The following is a 21,681-nucleotide window of genomic DNA, read 5'->3' as shown; positions in this document are numbered from 1 at the left end:
TGTGCTTTCTCTGTCTCTTACACATGCACAGTAAATGGAAACCAAGTCTTAGAGCAGATTAATTTTTAAAAAAAAAAAACATTTTCCCCATGCTCTAAGGAGTAATTGAAATATTTTTGTCATTGTCCATAGAAAGCACTCGTAATTGGGAGACATTAATATTTTCTAAAAGTCCCAGTCCAGTCAGCTTCCAGTTTGTGGAACATACATGTGCACCATCCAGAGATGACTAACAGGTGTGGAAGGCCTGCCACAGGTGATCCACATTGCATTGAGATACATTCTGCATTTTCAGGGCAGAGCCTTTTTGCATATTCAGCTGGCCGTCCTCAAGGGATTGAGCTGTTTTGTGTGGTGAACTAGTGCAGGGGAGGGGAGTTAAGGGTAACAAGGAATAGAATTTATAGATGCAATCTTCCCCCCTATTATGTGCCCTGCTTAGTAAAAGCAGGAGGGCACTTTTTCTGTTACTGCAGTGAAATTCTTCTGTGCCCATCTCTGGATTTTCCCCTGAGTGACTGTTATTTTTGCCTTTGGGAGTGCTTCAGCCTCTCTCTCTCTCTCTTTCTCTCTCTTTCTCTCTCTTCCCCTTGCAGTATGCACTTTATAAAAAGATGATACAAGCTGCCATCCTCATCCAGAGCAAATTCCGAAGCTACTACGAACAGAAGAAATTCCAGCAGAGCCGGAGAGCTGCTGTCCTAATCCAGCAGTTCTACCGCAGCTACAAGGAATGTGGGAAGAGGAGACAAAGTCGCAGGACGGCTGCTCTCGTGCAGCAGAAGCTCAGGTGAGGTGGGCATGCTGGAGAAGGTAGACAGGGCATGGGGCTAGTCCTCACTGATCTTGGGCAGTTCCCCACCCACATTGACTTGCCAGCTGATATCAGGCAGAGTGGATGGATGGATGGATGGATGGATGGATGGATGGGGGTGTAAGGCAGAGGTTGATGCTTATGCACAACCTAGATTCTGCCCCACCCCACCCCGATGAATCAAGCAAATGCATAGGAACAAATATTATTGCTCTCAGAATTCATGATTCTGCATCTGTTACCGAAGAGTGCCTGCCAGCTGACATTTGGAAGGGCCAAGAAAGACAGGGGCACTGATGGGCGAAGAAGGGCAGACAAAAGGGCAGCTCAGATAGGTGGGGGCTTTCTAATGCTAGGAGGCCTTGTAGGAAGGAGGCCCATGTTCATAAAGTGTTTTGGTTGTTTATAGTTCTTAAAATTTTCTCTAATACAATAAAATTGCAACTACAAAAGGTACACATTGAATAAGTAGAATACAGAGCCCTCACTTAAAATTAATTGTTAGCCTTTACCACCTACAGAGGACAGCAGCTCCTCCTAGCTCTCACCTGGGATCTTTCGTTTCTCCTCCCAGCTTCTCACCCCTGAGAAACCAACCTTTCCCTCTCTCTCACCCAGGGTCCTCCATTGACCATCGACCACCCCATCAGTATACAGTCTTTGGACCTTAATAAAGGCTCCAAACATATGACTCCAAAGAAAGAAGAAAAGGAAGAAAAGCAAAGAATAGAAACAAAAGAAAGAAAGGGACAATAAAAAAGAAAGGAGAGAGAGAGAGAGAGAGTAAAACAGACAAAATAAAAAGAAACATTAGCAAAAAAATAATAATACATGGAGTGTTTTGTCGGCCAGCCTCCCTTATTATGAGTAAAAGTGCTAAAGTTTTTAGTCATCAGCTTGGACAGTCTCTCTCATAGGAGCATTAAGCTGCTCTATATACCACAGGCAGGCAGTTGGTCCATATAGCTCAGTATTGTTTGCACTGACTGGCAGAGGCTCTCCAGGGTTCCAGAAAGGGGGAAAGAGTCTTTCCCAGCCTAACTGGAGGATTGAACTTGAGATCTTCAGCATTGAAAGCAGATGCTCTACTACCACTTACTTAGATGGCCTTTTCCCTTCCCCACTTCCTCCTTGGTATCTCCTGGACCCTGATGTTCCCTTCCTTCCTTCCTTCCTTCCTTCCTTCCTTCCTTCCTTCCTTCCTGTCTTGCAGAAGCAGCTTGCTCACCAAGAAGCAGGACCAAGCTGCTCGCAAGATCATGCGTTTTTTACGACGCTGCCGCCACAGGTGAGACATCACCAGCGTTCAGTTTCTAGGTGTGCCCTCACCAAGATTCCTAGTTGGGGGCTACAGACCAAGGATTGGAAGGTAGTGGGTACAATCACATGGGGGGCTGCAAATGGTTGTGCCAAGAAACAAAGTACAGGTGCTCCCCAGAGGATTGGGGCCTGGTTGGATCATGAGTGTTGGTTTGTCCATGGGAAGCTGACTTGGGCCTCTGAAGGCAAAAGCAGGCACAACACTCTTGGCTGCAGCCACGTGAACCTTTGCCTGCAATGTAAATCTGGTTTTATAACATCACTGTTGCTAGATCTGCTCTTGGTTTGGACCCTCTTACATGCTTCAGGGGAGCTGCCTGCCTTTAAACATATACAGATGTATACTGTATATTTATATTAGTGGTTCCCTATACCTTATAAAAATATTAAATGATCATTTCAAAAAACAGATACTAAACTGCCCTGGCAGTTTATTGTGTGGTTGATGCTTTGATGATGTGGGCATGGGTCAATAGGAACCCAGCACCTTTCCTGACAGGCTCAATGTCTGCAGAAATTGTTTTTTAGGTTCAAAAAAGCCCCCTGTGTTTCCCTCCCAGGACAGTGTAAGTCTGTGGTACCCCCAGGTAAGGCAATAGGACATGCTTCTGTGGGATCCATCCCAAGAGGACTGTCAGTCCAAGCAGTGGGGTGTAGAGGGGGTGCTCCTGTTGCTTCACGATGAAGAAAGGCCATCTGAAATTTCAGAGTTTGGCACATGAGGAGGGGAGGCAAGAGGAAAGTGGCTGGGTAGATGCACTAAGAAGGAACAGAAGGGGAACTAAGAGCTTTTCTGCATATGACCCAGGATGTCATTTCAGATTTAGGACTAGTTGGGTGATGCTGGAAACTGCAGAGTGCAAATGAATGCAACCAACAAAGATTGTGGGGTTTGAATGGGCAGCCAAGCTTCAGGTAGAATTGCTGCTAGGCTGGAATTATGCACTTCACCTGCAGTTTGAGCTGGGGTGGTGGGAAGTCACTTAAGTGCAGAAGCTGTCTTAGGTTGACAAGCGTCTGTATGATGCCTTCATGGCTCCCAGCAACAGTTCAATACTGCTCAAGGCAATGAGTCTTCAATCCTTTACCCACTTACTTAAAAGTAAGCTCCACTGAACTCAGTGGGGCTGAATCTGTAGAATCATATTGTTACCAGCTCCTTCTAGCTGAAATGGGCCTCCTTAGTCTTCAAGTAAGTCATATTCTATGATTTTTCTTTTCTTTTTACACATGTGCACAGAGAGAGCAACAGGTTTTGTGGCACATAAAAGCACTTTTCAGTCATAGACCAATATGCTTTAATGGTTATAGCAACCAATGAGTGTGCACATTTTTCAGGAAATACAACTGAGGAAATGAGTTTTAAAACTATTGAGTTGTGCCCTCCTCATAACAGACTCATTGAAATTAATAGCCATGGCTCAATTTGTTACCTTAATTTCATTGAGTGTACTCCGAGTTGGACTAGCATTAGATACAACCCATTATTTAAATCAGTAATGCAGGCCTTTTCGTCCTCCATGAATTTGCTTGATCCCGTCTTAAAGCCACTGAAGCCACATTTGGTAGAATCAGATTCCACAAGCTAACTACATGCTGTGTCAAAAGTAATTTCTTTTGTCTGTCCTGAATCTACTGCCCACCAAGTTCAGAGCAACCCCAAATTATACTGTTGTGAGAGAAGGAGAAGGAAGGAAAACCTTCTGTCTAATTTCACCCCATCTCATCTCTACCAACTTCTTACTCTTCTGTTATCTAAACTAAGAAGCCCCCAAACAGTACAGCCTTTGCTCTTTTTAGAGTAAGCCCGTGTAAATTAATGAACCTTAGTTAGTCATGCCCATGAACTTCAGTGGGTCTACTCTGAATAGGACAGTGAGTTCTGGAGAATTCAAAGGTTTGCTTGGTCCATTCTGATTAGTCCTAACAAAAAGAACCCAATATTATCTTGATGTAATAACCATCTCTTGTAACACTAGAATTTGTGGACATCCAATGAAGCTGGATGTTAGAGGATCCAGGACAGAAAAACAAAAGTACTCCTTCAGACAGTGTATAATTAAACTATGGAATTTGTTCCCACGGGAGGCATTGAGGGCGACAAATTTGGATGGCTTAAAAAGAGGATTGGACAAATTCATGGAAGATAAGGCTATCAGTGGCTAATAGCCAGTATGGTTATGCTCCGCCTCCCCAATTGGAGACAGTAATACTTCTGAATACAGGTTGCTGGAAAACTGCAAGAGGGGAGACTGCTTTTTAAGTCCTGCTTGTAGACTTCCCATAACCATCCAGTTGGCCACTGTGAGAATAGGATGCTGGACTAGATGGGCCACTGGCCTGATCCAGCAGACCCTTCTCATCTGATGTCTTTTGTTGTTTAACTGGATTCTAATTCACTTGTACTGCCATCTCTGCTCCATTTACTCAAAGGACCTTTGTTTGACAGACTTTGTTAAAAGATTTTGGAGCTCCAAGTATATACTACCTTCAAAATAACCACTGCCCATGTATTAGTTGGCAACATTCTGGTTTATAGGAGTTGTTCCCACAATGGCCTCTGTGTTTGGTTGTGTATTTTGTACCATTCTTCCCACCATATGTGAGGGAGAGATGCAAAACTTTAACCCCCCCCCAAAAAAAAAACTTATGGAAGGGACAAATGGCGATAAGACGAAGCAAAGTGGTAGCCTCTTTAGCTTGTGATAGCCCGACTCCAAGGGCTCATCAACACTTCCATTTGTCTCACTCCTTTCCTACGGAAAACCCACTGCCTAGCTCTAAATCAGAGCAAACGTCAATCCAGAGAAAACCTAAATTGCACTCCCATTCAGTGCTAAAGAGCAGTTTTCCCCAGAGGAAAGCAGCGGAACAAGAGGAAGTTTGGATAAGCCCTGAATATGCTTTGAACTTGACAGTACTTTTTAAGGATGTACACCAGGGGGTAGCAGGTTACAAATTGGCAGTCCAGATGTCATACCTGTAGCCCCATCTGCTGGTGTTTCTTGACATCCTGTGCACAGCAAATGACTAGTTTGGCTTTGAAACAAGTAATAAGGCATGACTAGCTTTTTCCAGCAGGAAACACCTCAGGTGGCAAAACGGCATATGGGGATCAAGAAGCAAAGGGAAGGGGGCCCTTTGGAAAAGTGGCCAGCACCCTTCTGTTGAATCTGATGTTAATCAGAATTTTGATTCTGATTAATGGATTTTCATTACTTAATTTGAACCTTGGTAAGAAAGTGACGTTTTGGTCAGTGAGCCAAGATGGTTACAAGGTTTTGACAATGGCTTGGATACTTTTCACTGCGTTCGTAGCGCACCATATCCCTGGGGTTACAGTTAAGGAACACCTTATTTCTGATTATCACATAGTCTTTCTAAGAAAACTTGTTCTAGTCTTCTGAGTCAGAGAAGGAGGGTCTTGGAACATCAATGCTACTTCCTACCCAGCTCCAATAAAATAGACCCACCTATGGGTTTTGCTCAATATTGTATGGTGCTACTCAACCGACCTCACCCTCCCAGCATGTAGGTTGTTGCAAGCTGGCCCCTGAGATCTGACACCCCCACCATGGCCACCCTCTCCTCTCCCTCTCCCTTCCCCAGAGCAGGCAGCTTGCCTATCTTCCTTGATCTGAAGCTGTTGAATAAAAGGTGTCTACCTGTTGCCATCTATATGCTAATAGCTCTTTGCTATCGTTTTGCGCATCTGAAGCCCTCTGGTGGACCATAGGCGGTACAAAAGGGTGAGTTTAGCTGCCTGCTGGACTGTTTCTCTTCCATTTAAAATGATATATCTATATATATCTCACAATATATATATACATATATACACACATATATATATATGTCTCTCTCTCTCTTTGCTTTCTGCTTGCTTGCATGGGGCTGCAGCTGAGATGATGACCATGAAGTTTCACATCCATTGAATTCTCTCTGAATCGGGGAAAGTGACCATGCCACAGCTAACTGTTGCGGTTACTAACACCGCTGCTTCGTACTACCTGCAGTAGCTGTTACAGATGCATGAACGGAGCAGGGGTGGGGAGGGAGTACTCCTGTCCATCAATCATGGGGCATGCTGATCAATGAGAGAGAATGGGGCAGAAATCTCTGTCCCATTGCCCCCCACCCCCAGTAGCAGCTGTACTGAGCCTACCTAGCTACATTCTCTGTGGACGGTATCTGCTTCTGTCTATACAAAATTGCCCATAGCCTGAAAGCGAGGCTCCATCCATCACAAGGCCTCAGTGCTTTGTTGAACAGACTTTCTCCTCTTCTGCCTGGAGGGAAGAAAGGAGTGAGAGCTTCCTGCTCTAGCCTAGGAAGCGCTGGCTGTCAGCACTTCAGGCCAGGAATCAGGAACTGGGGTGCTGGGGGATGAGAGCTCAGCCAAGTAAAACATTGTGGTTGGGTGGTCCCTCTAAAGGCACAGGAGCCGCCCTTGCCATTGGCAGGTAGTATGAAGTCTATGGATTTGATGAATACTGATAGCCTAACCAAAGCTGCTGTCTACTGTAGTTCAGGATCTGGGAGAAGCCCCCAGCCTGGATCAGGCAGCCAAGGTCTGACCTGAGAGCAACACACACAACTGCATTGGCATCGTGCAGGCTCTCTTTTCCTTCCATGTCCTTACAATGCTGACATCTTGCTACATGAATGACTTCTGAAAGTCAGTGGAAATGTAGGGGCTAAAGAGAGGAGGGCTGGATGTGAGCTGCTGGGTTGCAGGACTGGGAAAGAGACTCAGCAGAGCCCTTGCTGCCAATCAGAGCAGGCAGCACTGAGTAGCAAGGAGGATCCACTGCCTGGCTTACAATCAGGTAGTTTCATGTGTCTGGAGCAGGAGAGCACATGCTTTGCATGCAGAATGTCCATCTCCAGCAGCAGCAGTGCTGGGGAAGACCCTGGAAGACCAAGCACCTCATCTTATCTGTTTTCTGCACAGTTATAGGATATGCCGTCCTTGTTTCTCATTTGTTGTGGGGGTCTGTTCTCCACCCAGCCAATCTTGCAGTTTGTTGGGCATCTTGTTCTTGGGACTGCCTCAGATATGAGATTTTATTTCATGTATTCTTTTAGTTATATCATTATTTTAAAATGTGGACCATATCAGAGTAGCCAGCAAGATTCAATGGCAACATTCCTCCTAGAAGCTGACAGCAGTGGTGAAGAAAATCATCCTTAAGATTTCTTGTATAGCTTTCTTTCCATTCTCTACTGAGTCCTTTAGTGGCTTAATCATGGGGGTTTTCCACAATTGAGCATTATTGAGCTGTTAATGCACTTTCCCCCCGCCCCACATTTGAATTATTCCATGGCTGCATATACATGAATTTGCCTATGAGGAAGAACTTTTATCTTTCCTGTTCATGTCAGTAGGCATTCCCTTTTGCGTTTCCCCCTGCCTTCTAATTTGCTGATTCAGTTGTGCCGAATAAATACTGACAGGGCATGTGCACAGATAACTGGGCATGCAATTTTTAAATCTTTAGCACACACTTTTGTAGTTTTCTGACTTTGTGCAAATCTGAAGGATCAAAAGAAAATATCTAAGGCTACACTCCTCCATTCAGGAGTGTGCCAGAAAATAAATGAAAGCAATTGTATGTTTTCAGCACATACTTTGAGATTAATACTGTGCAGTATTTGGTGCAGATTTGTGTGTGTGTGTGTAGTTTGCTTATACAGTTTTCTGGTTTTGTGCAAATTTGAGAGATCAAAAGGGGAAAAAACCACAAGGCTGTACAGCATTCGGGAGTGCAGTGGAAATAATTAAGAACATGACTGGAAAAGAAATGAAGGTATTGAGATAGTACTGAGCATGGAAAGGTGAGTAGCAGAAAGTGAAAATAGATCCACCCACCCCTAAATAAATAGTTTGCATTTCCAAGTGCAGTAGTTTGGAGCCCAATTTCCCCCAACGTCTCATTCCCCCTGTATCCAGAAAACTCGAATTTATAGGGGCAAAGCATCAAGATTGGTGTTTGTGGGTAACATCATGTGGATAATGCAAATTAAATGGGAAAGCAAATAGCTGCAAACACACAATAAACTCTGGTGTGAACAAACCCACTGATGTTTGTCCAGAAAAAGCCCTCTCCTCAAAAAAAAAACAAAAAAAAAAAACCCCAACAACAACAAACACCCCACAACAGTTCTGAAAGTCTTACATCTCAAGTGGTGACCACATCTTCCCAGAATATGTCTTCCTATCCTGTTGCAGGTGTTGAGCTTGTCACATTTCTTTCTAATTGGATTAATAGCCATTCCCTCTACTCAGAGAACTCTTTGACAGGTGGTTCTGTGTTGGAATCCTAAAGTTCCCCAGCAAGATAATTTCTCAACGCCACCATCAAAACAACACCCAGAATCCCTTGCTGAGGAATTTGTGATAATTGACAGAAGGTCCATGCATGCTTATAGGGTCGGTGTGCATATACAGAAGCGGTGGGAAGAGTAATGTGCTAGAGCAAGTTTTTTTTTTTTTTTTAAACTTTATTACGGTCATAGACCAGCAGAACTAGAGCAAGTTCTTCCAGCTCAACCTCAGGCTGTGAACACATCACTGGCCTAAAATGCAGCAAGGTTGGCCGCAGTTCCCCCAGCTGCATTTCAGCTGTGTGCTTTTTTGTATGCATCAGTACAGCTGGGATGTGCTTCCAAGTTGCCTGCCTGTCCTCCCCAGTGGGCAGGGATGGCTTCAGAAAGCTTATGATTTCAGATTGAAGTGAAGCTGGTTTGGGTAACAGTACATCCAAATACAGTATTTCTCAAGAGAATACAGGAAAGATGTGGATTGTGGCTGACACCATTGTGTGTGTATGGCTTGACAATCCAGTGGTGGAAGTGCACTGGATGCTGAGCGAATGGGAGTCTGTCCACTGCCTCAGTACTGTGGGCAAGGAAGCCTCCCATTAACAAATGCAAGGCTGGACTGATGCAGAAGAGTTGCTTTTGAAGGGTGCTGGAGAATGGCCTCATGCCTATGTGAACACACTTTGTAACAAGTGTGTGTGCTTGGCAGGGTCTGCTCAATGCTGTTTTGGACAGTGGAACCCATTTTGATGCCATTTGACTCTCCCATTGCAAAATCTATTGGCACATTCCATAAAGGTGAGGGAGCTTTCCCTTTTATACAGTACAGGTACCTTTAGAACAGTTGTGTGCTGCTGAGCTGGGATTTGAAAAAAAGAAAAAGGAACATATTTGTTTACTATTGCCCCATTAGTTTGTTGATGATGCCATGTTCGGTATCCTACGGTAAAAAATGCCACTGCACCGCCTCTTTCTCTCCCTTCACCTGGCAATTTTTACAGGGCTGCAAAATGAGAAGGAGAATTCCCAGCATGGGAAGATCCTGCCTCATGCAAAGGGGAACATGGGGTGTCTCTCAGTTCAGCTAGGCCTTAGAGGCATGATAAATAGCTTCAGGATTGGGTCCATGGAGCAGCCCCATAGCACAGCTTGTGACGGGAGGTGTTAGGACAGCTGCTCTGACAGGTAGAAACAGCTGCTGGTAGGACTAGGCACTTATGGGGTGAGCAAAGAGAAAACTCTTTGCTCTCATCTGCTGATGAGAGAGGGGGACATGAGTTTCCAGAGCCTGGGACTGACTCAGAAACACATAAAGGCAGGCACAGTAAGAGAGAGCCCCCCAAAGTGCTGAGAGGAAGGCCTTGTGGCAGGAGGCAGAGTCTTTCCTAGTGCAGGCAGCCACTTCCCAACAAAAGCCATGAAAGCTGCTACATTTGGCCATCAGCTGAGCATCTATAATATGGATCTTTGCTTTGCAAAGGATCTTGATCTGACAGCTGACCTAAAAGCATTCTAGGGGCCGAGCCCCGGAATACCATTTTAGTTATTCAACTATGTTTCTATTTTGGCAGGTGCAGGAGAGTCTAATCAGGTCCTTCAGTAATTTTGCAGATTTGTCGAAGGGGAAGCAAGAGCTTTAATCTCACTGGCAACCACAGGCCACTTCCACACAAATCAGCACCAAATCTGGACTTGCCATGGCACACCGACCCTGTAAGATAGCCCAGTAGCAACGGGTGTCCCATTCTCTATTTGTCTCTCCCTCTCCTTGCTACCAACCATGTATGTCACTTGGGGCAGAGTATAGCATTCCCACTGCTCTCTGTTGATCTTAGGAGTAGGTAAACAGCTAGATGAACTCCCAAGTCTCCTACTTGAGAACTTCAGACTGTCACCCCTCCTGCTTTCCCAGGCGCCTTAGCAACAGTTGTGTAGTCCAATGTTGGGGGACAGATCACCCGCCCTTGAAGGTATCCAGGATTCAGAAAAGCCCAGGAATCCAATTCAGCAGTTTTATACAAAATGAATATATAAAATAGGGAGTGAGTATCCAGATCAAAATGGAGATAAAAACCCTATGCTAGAATGTTGGGTGGTGGTGGTGATGATGATGATGATGATTTTATTCATACCCCACCCATCAAATAAGTTTTACTCAGCATAGGCCCGTTCCTTTTTAAAAAATTTAAAATACATATTTTAAGTTGTTTCCAGTTCTCTGTAAGCTGCCTTGAGTCCCTGTCAGGGAAAAAGGTGGGATATAAATAAATATAATAATGAATATTAATGGTCCTAACTTAGTCATGTCTATTGTTTCAAATGGGTCTATTCTGCCTGGGTATTCTGAGCCAGGGACAAAGGTGTGTGGAGGTGAGGAATAGGAGCCACCTGTGCCATGGCCTTTCCCTTCAGGAAGAATTGGATGGTTGCATGTTAAGGTGGCTTTGGGCACCTGTTTTTAGCATGGTTCATGTCAGCCCAGACCCACTCCTGTGCCTCCACCTCCTCCTCACATTGCAACTCCCTGGGCTTCTGCTTCAGGCGGCCTTGACCATCTCTGCTGCTTTGATTTCCACACAAGAGGGAGCTGCTGCTGCTGCTCTGCCCTCCTATAAAAGACCACATCTGCTGCAGCTGCGACTGCCGTTGCTGTGCATGTGCGGGACACGCTCACATCTCTGAATGCTGCTGCTGCTCCTTCCCAGTTGCCATGAGAATTTGTACAGCCCCCATGCACCTCACAGCACACCTCTTTCAGTTAGAAGTTCTGAGGCAGGCCTAGTCTGGCTTCTCTGTCCTGGTTCAGGAGTGGGCAAATGCTGCAGCAGCTGCTTTTGCCATGAAAAGGAGTCACAATGCATAGGAAGATTTTGAGGTTTGAAACCTGGGCCTAACCTAATAACCCATCCATGAGTGTGTGTGTATATGTGTGTGCATGCATAAGCCTCAGAGTCAGTGTGATCAGCTGGCTAGATGAAGCCTCTGGATTGGACAGACATAACATAAGTCCTGGGACTCCGGGCTTTCTTCCTCTGCCTGCTCAACAGAGCACTACGGTCTGCCTGCTCCAGCTCTCAGCTCCAGTGACTGACCTGCGAGGCATCTTTGGGCTTGAGAATATGCACCGCTGGTCTGGATACAGGAATAGCTGTCCACAGCTCTGACCTGGAGTGGAGAAGCCTTAGCTGGGACCTGATCTGTTTCCAGAGCTCCTACAATGGGGTTTCATGGTTCCTCTGCCAGTGGTGACCCTCCATACCTAGTGCAATGGTGATCTGGCACTGTCCTGTGAGCTTTGCCCAGGAGTGGGGTCTTGCCCCTGCATTTACACATGGGGCATTCCCTGGAAGCAGTGGAGGAGGGAAGCATATAGCTCAGCTATGAGGCATTTCTAATTGTTTGGGGAAAGTGTGGGGTTTCCCACTAGCAAGGCAACACTGTCTTGGCCCCACAGCTTGGGGGCTGCTCAGGGAACCTCTGTCATAGCTGTGTAAGGGGTTCCTTGCACTTTTGCATGTCAAAGCAGGCTTAGCTCTTGCCTTTTCATGTTAAAGAAGAAAAATGGGCAATTGGCAAAAAGATAGATATATCTAAGTTCAGTGAATAAGTTTCCTTATACTTACAGCCCTCTCTTGAATATTGTTGAATAAAAAAAGACCTCTCTAGCCAAAGTGTACATCTTAACAGCTCCACAAAGGACACATGTCTGAAGGGTTCCCAGAGGCAAACCTTTCAGAGCTGCTCTTTTCAGAGTTCTCTATGGAGTGGGTGGTTACTAACATGGTTCCCCCACCCAATTTTGCTGTATCCCAACTCCCATCATCCCTAACTTTTGGCCATGCTGGCTAGGGCTGGTGGGAATTGGAGTCCAACATTTTCTGAAGGGCAACCCATTGGCTACCTCTGCTGTGCAGCTTCCTCAGGTGCAAAGATAAATTTTCAGATCTGGGAGTGGTCCCACTGATAGCAGCATCTATATTTAAACAGGTTGTAGTATATTCATTGCTATATTCAATAAGTGTGATTGAATACTGACAATAGTGTGTTTTGGTAAGTATGTCTCTTACTATGTTTGAAACCTGAATTAACCACTGGATTTTTGGTTTCTTCTGAAGTCTCATCAGCTTCCCAGTTCTTGTGCCACCTTGAGGGTGCACAGTTAGACAGTGTCTTTCTTTCTTTCTTTCTTGTTTAACCTGGACTTCTCATGCCTTGGGCAAATCCAGCATCTCCCTCCAGCATCAGGGCCTGAGATCCTTCAGCAAGGTGGAAACAACACCAGGGAGAGACTTTCAAAGGCCAAGAGTGAGGCTAAAGAGAATGGTGGATTTGTTGTTGGAAAGCCAATCTGGGGTTAAGCGCAAAAAAGCCACCCAAGGAGGCAGGGCAGGTGGGAGCACAGAGAGAAGCCAGTAATAGGAGCAGTAGGAAAAACGCTTGAGAAACTATGAAAGGCGGGGGGTGGAGGAGACAGCCAGCAGACATGCCTTTCACTACAAAAATAAGAGGAAGAGGAAGTTTGGCCTGGAATTAGACTGGGGAGGCCCTTTCTGTTGAAGAAGGGAGGGAGAAAGGGTTGCTGCAGCCCAGTTCTCAAGAAGTCCATGTGACTTAAGACACCCGTCACCACTTGTTGAAACTTGTCCAAGAGAGCAGGGATGAGAAAATAACGCATCACATGTGGTCTGCGTCAAGGCAGCCACAGCCACCATTTCCAAAGTAATCTTGTTCCATTTGCCTCTTTCAGGAGCTGAATTCTTTCGAAGTACAAATCAGTGTGTTAAGTTGCAGGCCACATGCTCTGGGGTGTCTCTCTTATTGGGCCTTCTCTCTCTTTTTGCTTTGCAACCCAAATGAGAGATCTGGAAAAAGGGAGGAGCCCCCATTTCCCAAATTTCCCACGAGCCATTACTGCTCTAAGAGAAACAGGTAACTGATTCTAAAGTCCCACCCTGGGGCTCCACCCACTCCACTGCCACCCTCTGCTCCTTTTCCTTCACCGGTCAGTTTCTGACCTTCCGCATTGCCCCAACCAGTTCTGCTGTCCACTTCATCCAGCATTTCTTTGGCTGGGCATTTTGGAGTCTGCTGTGATGCAAGACAGCTTTGCAATGTGCTTTTTACTCACTCAGCCATTTCTCTGCTCTTACAAAGTTATTTTCCCCCGCCTAACTAGACCTAACTCATTTTGCTCACAATATCGTCATCTGAAGTTGGGGTGGGGAGGTGGATAAATGGGCAGAGGGCTTTGTCTGCAGGTGGCTTTTCAGGGCTTCTGCTTCTGCCATTGCTTCTTCAATATGTTATGCAACCCCCTTGTTGTGATTCATCAAAGAAAGCAGCAAAGGAAATTCTCTGCTTGGAGGGGGAGTGAGGCATCTACTTGGCAGCAGGGTGCGGGGGCATGACCACATCCTTTATTGAAAGGATGCACAGTGAAAGTGTTTCTAGTTTAAAGTTCTCAGCTGCATCCATATTATCTAAATTGTAAATGAAGCTTCTATCCCACAAGTAAGATGCTCTGGCTGCTACTGGAAGCAACCGCCCAACCCTCATCTGATGAGAATGGGGAAAGGAGATGGAAGATCCCACTCCCAGTATTCTGCTCTATGTGGGGCTTGTTTAACTCTATGGTGTCTGGAATTCTGCCTCTGTTGTAGTGTAATCTTCATGCCTCAGGGTTTGACCACTAAGTGTACAAATACCCACCCCACTTTTTAGACTTTTCAACTAATCAGGGTGTTTTCATACATACATACATAATTTTATTATGGTCAAAGACCAGCTCGTGTTTTCAGTTATATTTGAACCAGATTTCTCTTGCTACCGTATCTTGTAGTTGATTCCTGTGCTTCTTCATCAGTAAATCACAGTGTTCTCCATGGTGCTTACACGGATGTATGTGTGAATAGGATTGCACAATACTGTAAAACATTGGGGAGAGTGGGTGGAAGGGATATTTTTATGCCTATCCATTTGGGAGGAGAAACATGTCAGTGTCCCCTATTCAGAATGACCTAAGTGATCTCCAAACTACTGCTGCAGAAGATTGGGGGATAGGTTTGAGGGTGTGCATTCCCCTTCCATGGAGTGTTGGCTAGGCCTGTTGAGCCTCACCACCATCTCTACTGAAATGGTAGGATAGCTCGAGAACATAGCCAAGTTCTGCTGGGAAGGGAGGCCTTTTTCTGAACATATCCCAGAAAAGTCAAAGTGCTCTTCAAATGCTTGCAGCTTAATGTTTTTGCAAAATAAGAGAAAATAGCAACAAAACCAAAGGAAAGTGGGAGCAATGTTAGGAGATTTGACTAATGGTATATAAATTTTGCTGAATAAGATAAATTGGAATATTGAGTCTTTTCCAAAACGGGGAGAAGTATCTTTGCATCAAGGAGGAAGGAGAGTAAGGATGTGATTTTGGCTGGTGGCGTCATGGTTGTATTGAACCTGCAATTTCATTAGCACTATATATTATTGATTTAGTACTCTGCACATAGTTGTAAAACTGGATATAGTGTTTCCAACAAAGCATAAAATTCTATTAAACCTACCTGTGTTTGAAACAGTTGCTCAAAGCAAATTAGTATCACTCCCCTGCCCCAGCACCCACACAGAAAATGGGGCCTGATCCATCTCTAGCCCAATCTGGTTGCATGCAGCCAGCAAGCCTAGACAGCAAGGAGCCACCCATCTATTGCCAACACATCCATTACATCAAGTTGAGTCTCTATCAGCATTCTGTGTAGATCTGTCTGGCTCGGCCCAAGGCACAGGTGTATGGAGGTAAGGCTCACGTTAAAGCCAGGTCACATCAGAAACTGCAGCTCTAGAGTCTACCTCCATTTCAGCTAAGGAGCATCACAAAGCTCTTAATACCCCAAGAGTCAACAATTGTCTATCCATTAAGTAGTTGGTCTGGTGTTTAAACCTCAGCATTCAAGCAAGTCAGCCACCTGATTTGGTCCCAAGAAAGGCGGTGTGTAAATTTCCAGATGACATCTGTACTCGCTCAAATGTGGAATGTGGCGAGAATCCGCATGCATTTTCCAGACAATGGCAACTGGTCTCCACCAGTCCAGACACTGCATGCTGATGATGACAGATGGTGCCAACAAAGCATGACTTGCATCCCCTCCACTCCAGCAGAAGTGCTCTGTTAGCCTAGACTTTGCATGACTCAGCATGTCTGCAAAGGAGCCACCAGCTTCGATTGATCATGCATGTCCTCAATGAGACCCTATAGAAGGTGGGTCTTCTACTTCAGTGAATGGGTCCACAATGGGAAAATGTGGACTTTGCATGGGAAAAGCACGCCTGGCCTGACACATGTATCTCCTCTTTCTGAATTTAACATGTCTATTACCTCAACTCACTGTGAACATGGTGTGCCTACCCAGTCAGGTTGCAACTCAAGAGAGAGGTGGGAAGACGCTTTACAAAAGGGCTTTGTGGACAGTGACAAGAACTATAAAAGAGAGGAAAAGGTTTCTAGCTTCATGGGGCAAAAAGGGAAAGGTCATTGCAACCTCTGTCTTGGCCAAGGAGCCAGTTGGGAAGCCTGGCAGACCAGTGTTGTCTCCAACAGAGGCACATAAAGAGAGAAAAGACAGGATAAGTCCATCACCAGGAAGAGTTCCTCATCTGACAATTTCAGTTGGCGCTGGACAACTTGCCTATTCCTTCAGCCAGTGGAGGTGCATTGCTAGATGATATTTTCATCCCTTCAGCATGCTCGCTGTCCAGCAAAGATGGCCAAGCTGGTTGTAAGCAGGTTGTCTGAACCCACCTTGAAATGAGCATCATTCTTGGTCTCATGGAGAGTTCCTGTGCATACCTTGAGCTCCCACATAAGCAGCTGACTGCAACAGAAGGTTGTTCAGGAGAAAGGCTGGTGTTTATGTTGAACGTATCTTGGCCAGCTGTTGACCAAAGGTGGGGCTGAGGGAGAGAAAAGAAGCCCTTGCTATGTTGCTGCCACTACGTAGCTGTACCTTTTACGTGTAGCTGGTCTTTTTTACACAAAATGCCATGTGTCTGAAGGGACAATCCAGATCAGGAATCTTGCTTGGTGAGCAGCAGGGAATTTGGGCGAAAACACCTGTTTGTTTAGATGAGAGCTTTATTCCTCCATGCAAACTGCAGGTATGGGGTCCTGATTGGGATCGCAGCAGAAGGCAAAGGGTTAAAAGCACACAAACCATTACAAGCTACCTATTGGGATTCCGATATGGATCAAGCACCACCACCCCTCTGGATTTTTTTATTTTTTTAATGTACATTTAAATGTTATTTATTTAAACAATTCATTTATATACTACTTAACTACAGTAGTCTAAGCAGTTTACAAATATGCAATACAAAAAGTATAAACCAGTTAAAACTATAAAATCAAACTTCAATTAAAAGACCAGTTGGGTTAAAAAAAATATTTTTAGTAAGTGCCAGAAGTTCAGTAGGCAGGGGACCTGTCTGATGGCAATTAGGAGTTCCATAAAATTGGGCCCACGCTAAATGTGCGGCTACATGCATCTGAACCACATGGTACTGCTAACAGTGATGCCCCCCAAAGACCTCAGTGATCAAACAGGGATATAAGGGATTAGGCAATCCTTCAGGTGTCTTGCAGCCAAATTCTTAAAACACATTGTAAATTAATACAAGAATCTTGAAACTGGCCCGGTTGCGAATGGGCAGCCAGTGCAAACTTGAGCACCAGAGGTTTGTGCTGGCGACAGTCAGACCCCCAACAATAGTCTAGCCACAGTGTTTGGCACCAGCTGCAGCCTCTGGACAAGGCCTGAGGGTAGCTCCATGTAGATGCATTGCAGTAATCAAGTATTGAGGCTTCCAATGCATAAATCACCATGGCCAGACTGTCCTTGTCCAAGAACATCTGTATTTGACATACCAACAAGGCTGGTAAAAGGCATTCCTAGCTCCTGATGCCTCCTGAGCTTCTAGGGACAAAGGTGGATCCATAAGCACTCCCCAACTGCAAACCTGTTCTTTCAGAAGAAGCATAGCAACATCCAGAACAGGTGACTGGCATATATTCTAGACATGGGAACTAACCAGCCTACAGATAGATTTTCTGTCTTCTCAGAGTTCAAGCTACGGTATTCTTTTCCCCCCCCCCCAGCTTTTTCCTAGAAGCTGCTTCAAATGACACTTGCCTTTTGGGACTACTGTATACAGTTAATTTTTTAATTATTAGTGAAATGTGGGAGAAAAATGAGGTGGTTATTTCCTCTGCCAAAAAATAATAAAGAAATGCAGAATGCCTTTTCATTTTTCACACCAAGGGTTTTGGAAACAGAAACGTCATACCTCTCCCCATTTCCCCTTTTCTTTCATTTCAGAGCGAAAGAATTGAAAAAGGCCAAGGAACTTGAAGAAAGAGGCGGCAGCGGCAGCATCCCGTAGCAATGTGACATTGCTTTTCAGACTGTTTTCATTTTCTGTTTTTAGCAGAAACATGCAACAACTACAAAAAAAATATTTAAAAAAAAGAAACTGACTGCAGTGCCGAGAATTTCGGCTGCAGGATTTTAATGGTAATGTTTAGTCATTACATTTGCACTTTCATGGACAACTTTTAATTTGTTCAGCAAGACATCTTGGAACTCAAATCTTTGGTTGGATCATGGGGGGGAAAGTGACACCCGGAAGGCGTTTTCATGAGTTGCTTCGTTCCTCTCAAATATGAAAAAAGAGAAGCAATTAATTATCCTTTTCATATAGGGCTGTATTAAAACAAAACAAACAATGTGTGGAACTGTACAAATAATAATACCAAAAAAAGCAAAAACCCCACAACCCAAGAATGCTATTCCTGCACCTGTCAATCATCTCCAAGACCTGGAACCGTTGGGATTCCCTGTGGAAAGGCGCTGCTCACCTTCCTTCCATCTTGTGCGGGGCCTCCATCTTCCCTCCTCCATCACCTCCTTTGCACACCTGTGTCTTTTTGTTCTTCATTGAATCTCTCTCTGCAACTTTTTAGATCTGCTGGTTTTAAATGTATCCCGTGGGACTTTTCCCAGAAAGCTGTCAGTGTTTTTAAGGCAAACGGGTATTTTGCAAGAGGGTGGGGTGCGGGGCGGGGGAGAGAGAATGGGTGAGCAGCTCAAGCAAAAAGATCCTTTTGGTTCGGTGGTTTTCCTTTTTCTTTCTCTCTCTCTCTTGTGCTCTCTCTCTCTCTCTCTCGCCTTCAAGTATCTCAGCTGCCATATGCACTTCTCATATTTGGCACTTTATTTTCTGGCCTTACTTCACGCAAGATTTTTACTTCTTTAATAACAGTGATGATTTGTAAAGCATTTTGGTAACCTGCAGACCTCTTGTTCGACCGAAGAGTCACATGCAAATAAGCTGACTGGACATTTCTACCACCGAAGGGAGCGAGCAGTCGGGTGCTGCATTCCGGCCAGTAAATCTCTTGTTTTGGCTATTTCATCTCAAAAAAAAGAAAACCTAGGCAGTTTCTGTACATAGAGAGAAGGTAGAAATGGAAATGAGAAATAAATATTTGAAAGGGAATATATTGATTAATTGCTAACTATTTTATTCACAAAGGGTCAATAACTTGGCAAGAGAAATTTGCGTATTTGTATAGTTTTGTCTGAATGAGCGAGAAGAGTGTGGATGTTTGTACATATTGTATATACTAAAACAGATGTGCATGAATTCAAGGACAAAAAGAAGACATGAAAAAGCAAAGCATTAGTGGCTTATGGTCTGTAAAATGAAACAAAAAAAACTTTATTTCACTATAAGAAACTTTATTTTAAATGTTCTTTAGAAGAACATTTTGCTAACGCATGACTAAACTGCAGAAGCAGAAGAGCTAAAATGTATTTAGACTTAGGAAAAAAACGGCAAAGTAACATTACTTTAAAAAAAAAAGAGTTATGTTTACATTTGATTTTGGCTACCAGGAATTTATTTAAATTTCTTTTAACCTTCTTGGTTACCTTTTTAATATTTTATTTAATTTCTCCTTTTTTGCCAATGGTGCCAAGTAAAGTGAATGCTAATATTGCTTAAGAAAAATTAAGTTATTTTGCAAAGCAGATAATCATAAGAATACAAAATTGTATCTAGCTTAACACCATACACTCTCACTCCAATAAAGAACACTTAGAATGAACATAAAATAAAAAATAAAAATAAAAGAAAAAGAAATAGTATGAAAGTAGAAAAAAAAATATGTTTCACATATCCATATTTCCTGCTGGAAGTCAGACAATGTACTAAAAATTGCACAAAATTTTAAAAAAAGAGTAAAAGTTTAAAAGATGCAAGCAGGTTTTGTAGGGGTGTCATGGTATATTGCTATTTCCACATAGACAGGAGCCAAAGAAATCTGTTTTAGAAGAGTCATTTCGATATGGAAGCTGATGTGAAATGTAGATGCTGGGAAGTGGGGTGAGAGGGTGGGCAAATCTTGATTTTGAACTACTCTCCGCTGCGCCTGAAGTCAGATAGATTATTTTGGCTTTTGACTGGGTGTAGCTCGGGTCAGAGGTGGTGGGGGGGGCCCACCAGCCTGCCCATCCACCTCTGCCTGGCTACCTCTGTCCATCCCGCACGCTTCCCCCCCCCCCAACGCCCTGTATCCTGCTAGTGCCAGTTGAAACGTTGCCAGTGGGTTGGTCGCTTGGCCTGGCCTTTCGAGGCATTTTGCTTTATGGAAGAGTAATTGTTCTTGCTTGATCCCAGCCACCAGATGCAATGTGTAGTCTTTGCTCAGAGGCTTGTTGTGAAGCCTAAAAATACTCACAATTCTGTGAAGCTTTTAAACTGGTGTCTTTATAAAAGAAGAGTTAAACACACAAAGATTGTGGCAACAAAAAAGAAAAGAAAAAGACAAAAGCCAACCTGGGGTCAGAGCTCTCCGTGCCTTTTTCTCTCATTGAAATTGTATATCTCTCTTTCTCTGTCTCTTTTAAATTCCTTTATTTCACTGCCAAGACTGAAAAATAACTGCGGTGTGTGTGCTGAAGCTCCTGCTTAGACCCCTCTGTACGTTTGTTAAGTGCTGTTTTGTGGCCCAGTTCAGTAAAGGGTGGAAACACAGAAAAGCCCAAAGCAGGGCAGGTGGACAGAGGAGACCTCAGCTCCTCCTGTTGCCCTCTAAGGCCAGCCCTGGGCTTCCTGGGCCCTTTGCACAGGGGGGCAAAGAGGAACAAGGAGCCTGAAGCGGGTGCCAACTTGGCAGCACCCTCTGCTTGCCGTTTTCAAACGGTGCGCTTATTGTCTCATTTTGGGCTGACCCTTGTTGCTTTCCGTCCTCACCAGTCACGACCTGAGTGGCGATTTTTGGAGCCTGTCCCCTCCGTTTGTCCTAAAAGGGGGTTCTTCGGAGTCAGGGTTACCTTGAGGTGTTTCCGCTTCAACCCTTCCAGATCCGCAGGCTCGGTGTTGCGTTGACCAAGTGTCAGTCTGGCTCTCAGGGTGCTGCGCAGGCTGGAGCAAGAAGCCCTTGCTTGGGACCTGCAAGGCAGGTTGAGGGTCACGGCTGTCATTTCCCCCCTCCCCTTGTTCCTCAGAGAGCTCCGGGGGGGGGGGTCCTTGTTGGAACAACCTGTGTGTTTATTCCAGTTTGACACGTGCCAAAAGGCCTTGCTGAATCAGGGCCATCACCTTTGGGCATATCAGTGACCTCGGGCATGTTTGGTTTGAGAACGTTCCCAAGACAGTATATCAGTTTTTTTTAATAAATAAAAAATATTTTGCTTGCCCTTTCCTGGGTTGCGGGACTCAGTTAGAAACAGGAAGACCCCCTCGGGGCCACCTTCCTGAATCATTGAGGTGCCTGAGCGCCTGAGTCCAGGACCCTCTTGTATGTCTCCCCAAAACCCAGAATTGCTCCTTTGTGTGACATCACGTGTGAAACGAACGATCCTGTGTGAACGAAATAAAGAATATAACATGAACCCCCTCTATGGTTGCACGCTTAATGGCAGTTCCACACAGCAGTTGGCGCCCAAACAGAGGGGAGGGGGGGTCCCCGAGACTTGCATGTAAACCTAGTATAGATGTCTCTTTTTGTAAGTTTTATTTTTGTAACTGTGCATGTTAAAAGCATCACTGAATCAATGGATCTGTTGAAGAACTCAGCTGCTGGAACCATGCAAAATGTTTTGAATTGCCCTTAAAATATGGAAAATGTTTTCTGAATGCTTTATATTCTTTCTGCTGTAAATTAAAAATGAAGAAAATTT

At 44.6% G+C, this 21,681-nt stretch overlaps 1 protein-coding gene across 4 annotated transcripts in view; it reads left to right on the top strand.

Moving 5' to 3' along the window:
- The window catches only part of CAMTA1 (calmodulin binding transcription activator 1), a 653,161-nt gene extending 631,480 nt beyond the window's left edge, over positions 1 to 21,681 (top strand). For 2 of the 4 annotated variants that reach the window (XM_033156534.1, XM_033156532.1), the window contains 4 exons: positions 597 to 790; positions 2,028 to 2,102; positions 5,853 to 5,883; positions 17,815 to 21,681. In XM_033156534.1, coding sequence (XP_033012425.1) covers positions 597 to 790; positions 2,028 to 2,102; positions 5,853 to 5,883; positions 17,815 to 17,847 — 333 coding nt within the window. In that variant the 3' untranslated portion in view covers positions 17,848 to 21,681. The remainder of the gene's footprint in view (positions 1 to 596; positions 791 to 2,027; positions 2,103 to 5,852; positions 5,884 to 17,814) is intronic. The other 2 variants (XM_033156533.1, XM_033156531.1) reach the window with 1 other exon arrangement.

This window comes from Lacerta agilis, chromosome 8 (genome assembly GCF_009819535.1).
Source record: "Lacerta agilis isolate rLacAgi1 chromosome 8, rLacAgi1.pri, whole genome shotgun sequence".
NCBI lineage: Eukaryota > Metazoa > Chordata > Lepidosauria > Squamata > Lacertidae > Lacerta > Lacerta agilis.
Note: the sequence above shows the minus strand (reverse complement) of the source record. Positions and strands in the feature narration are given on the sequence as shown.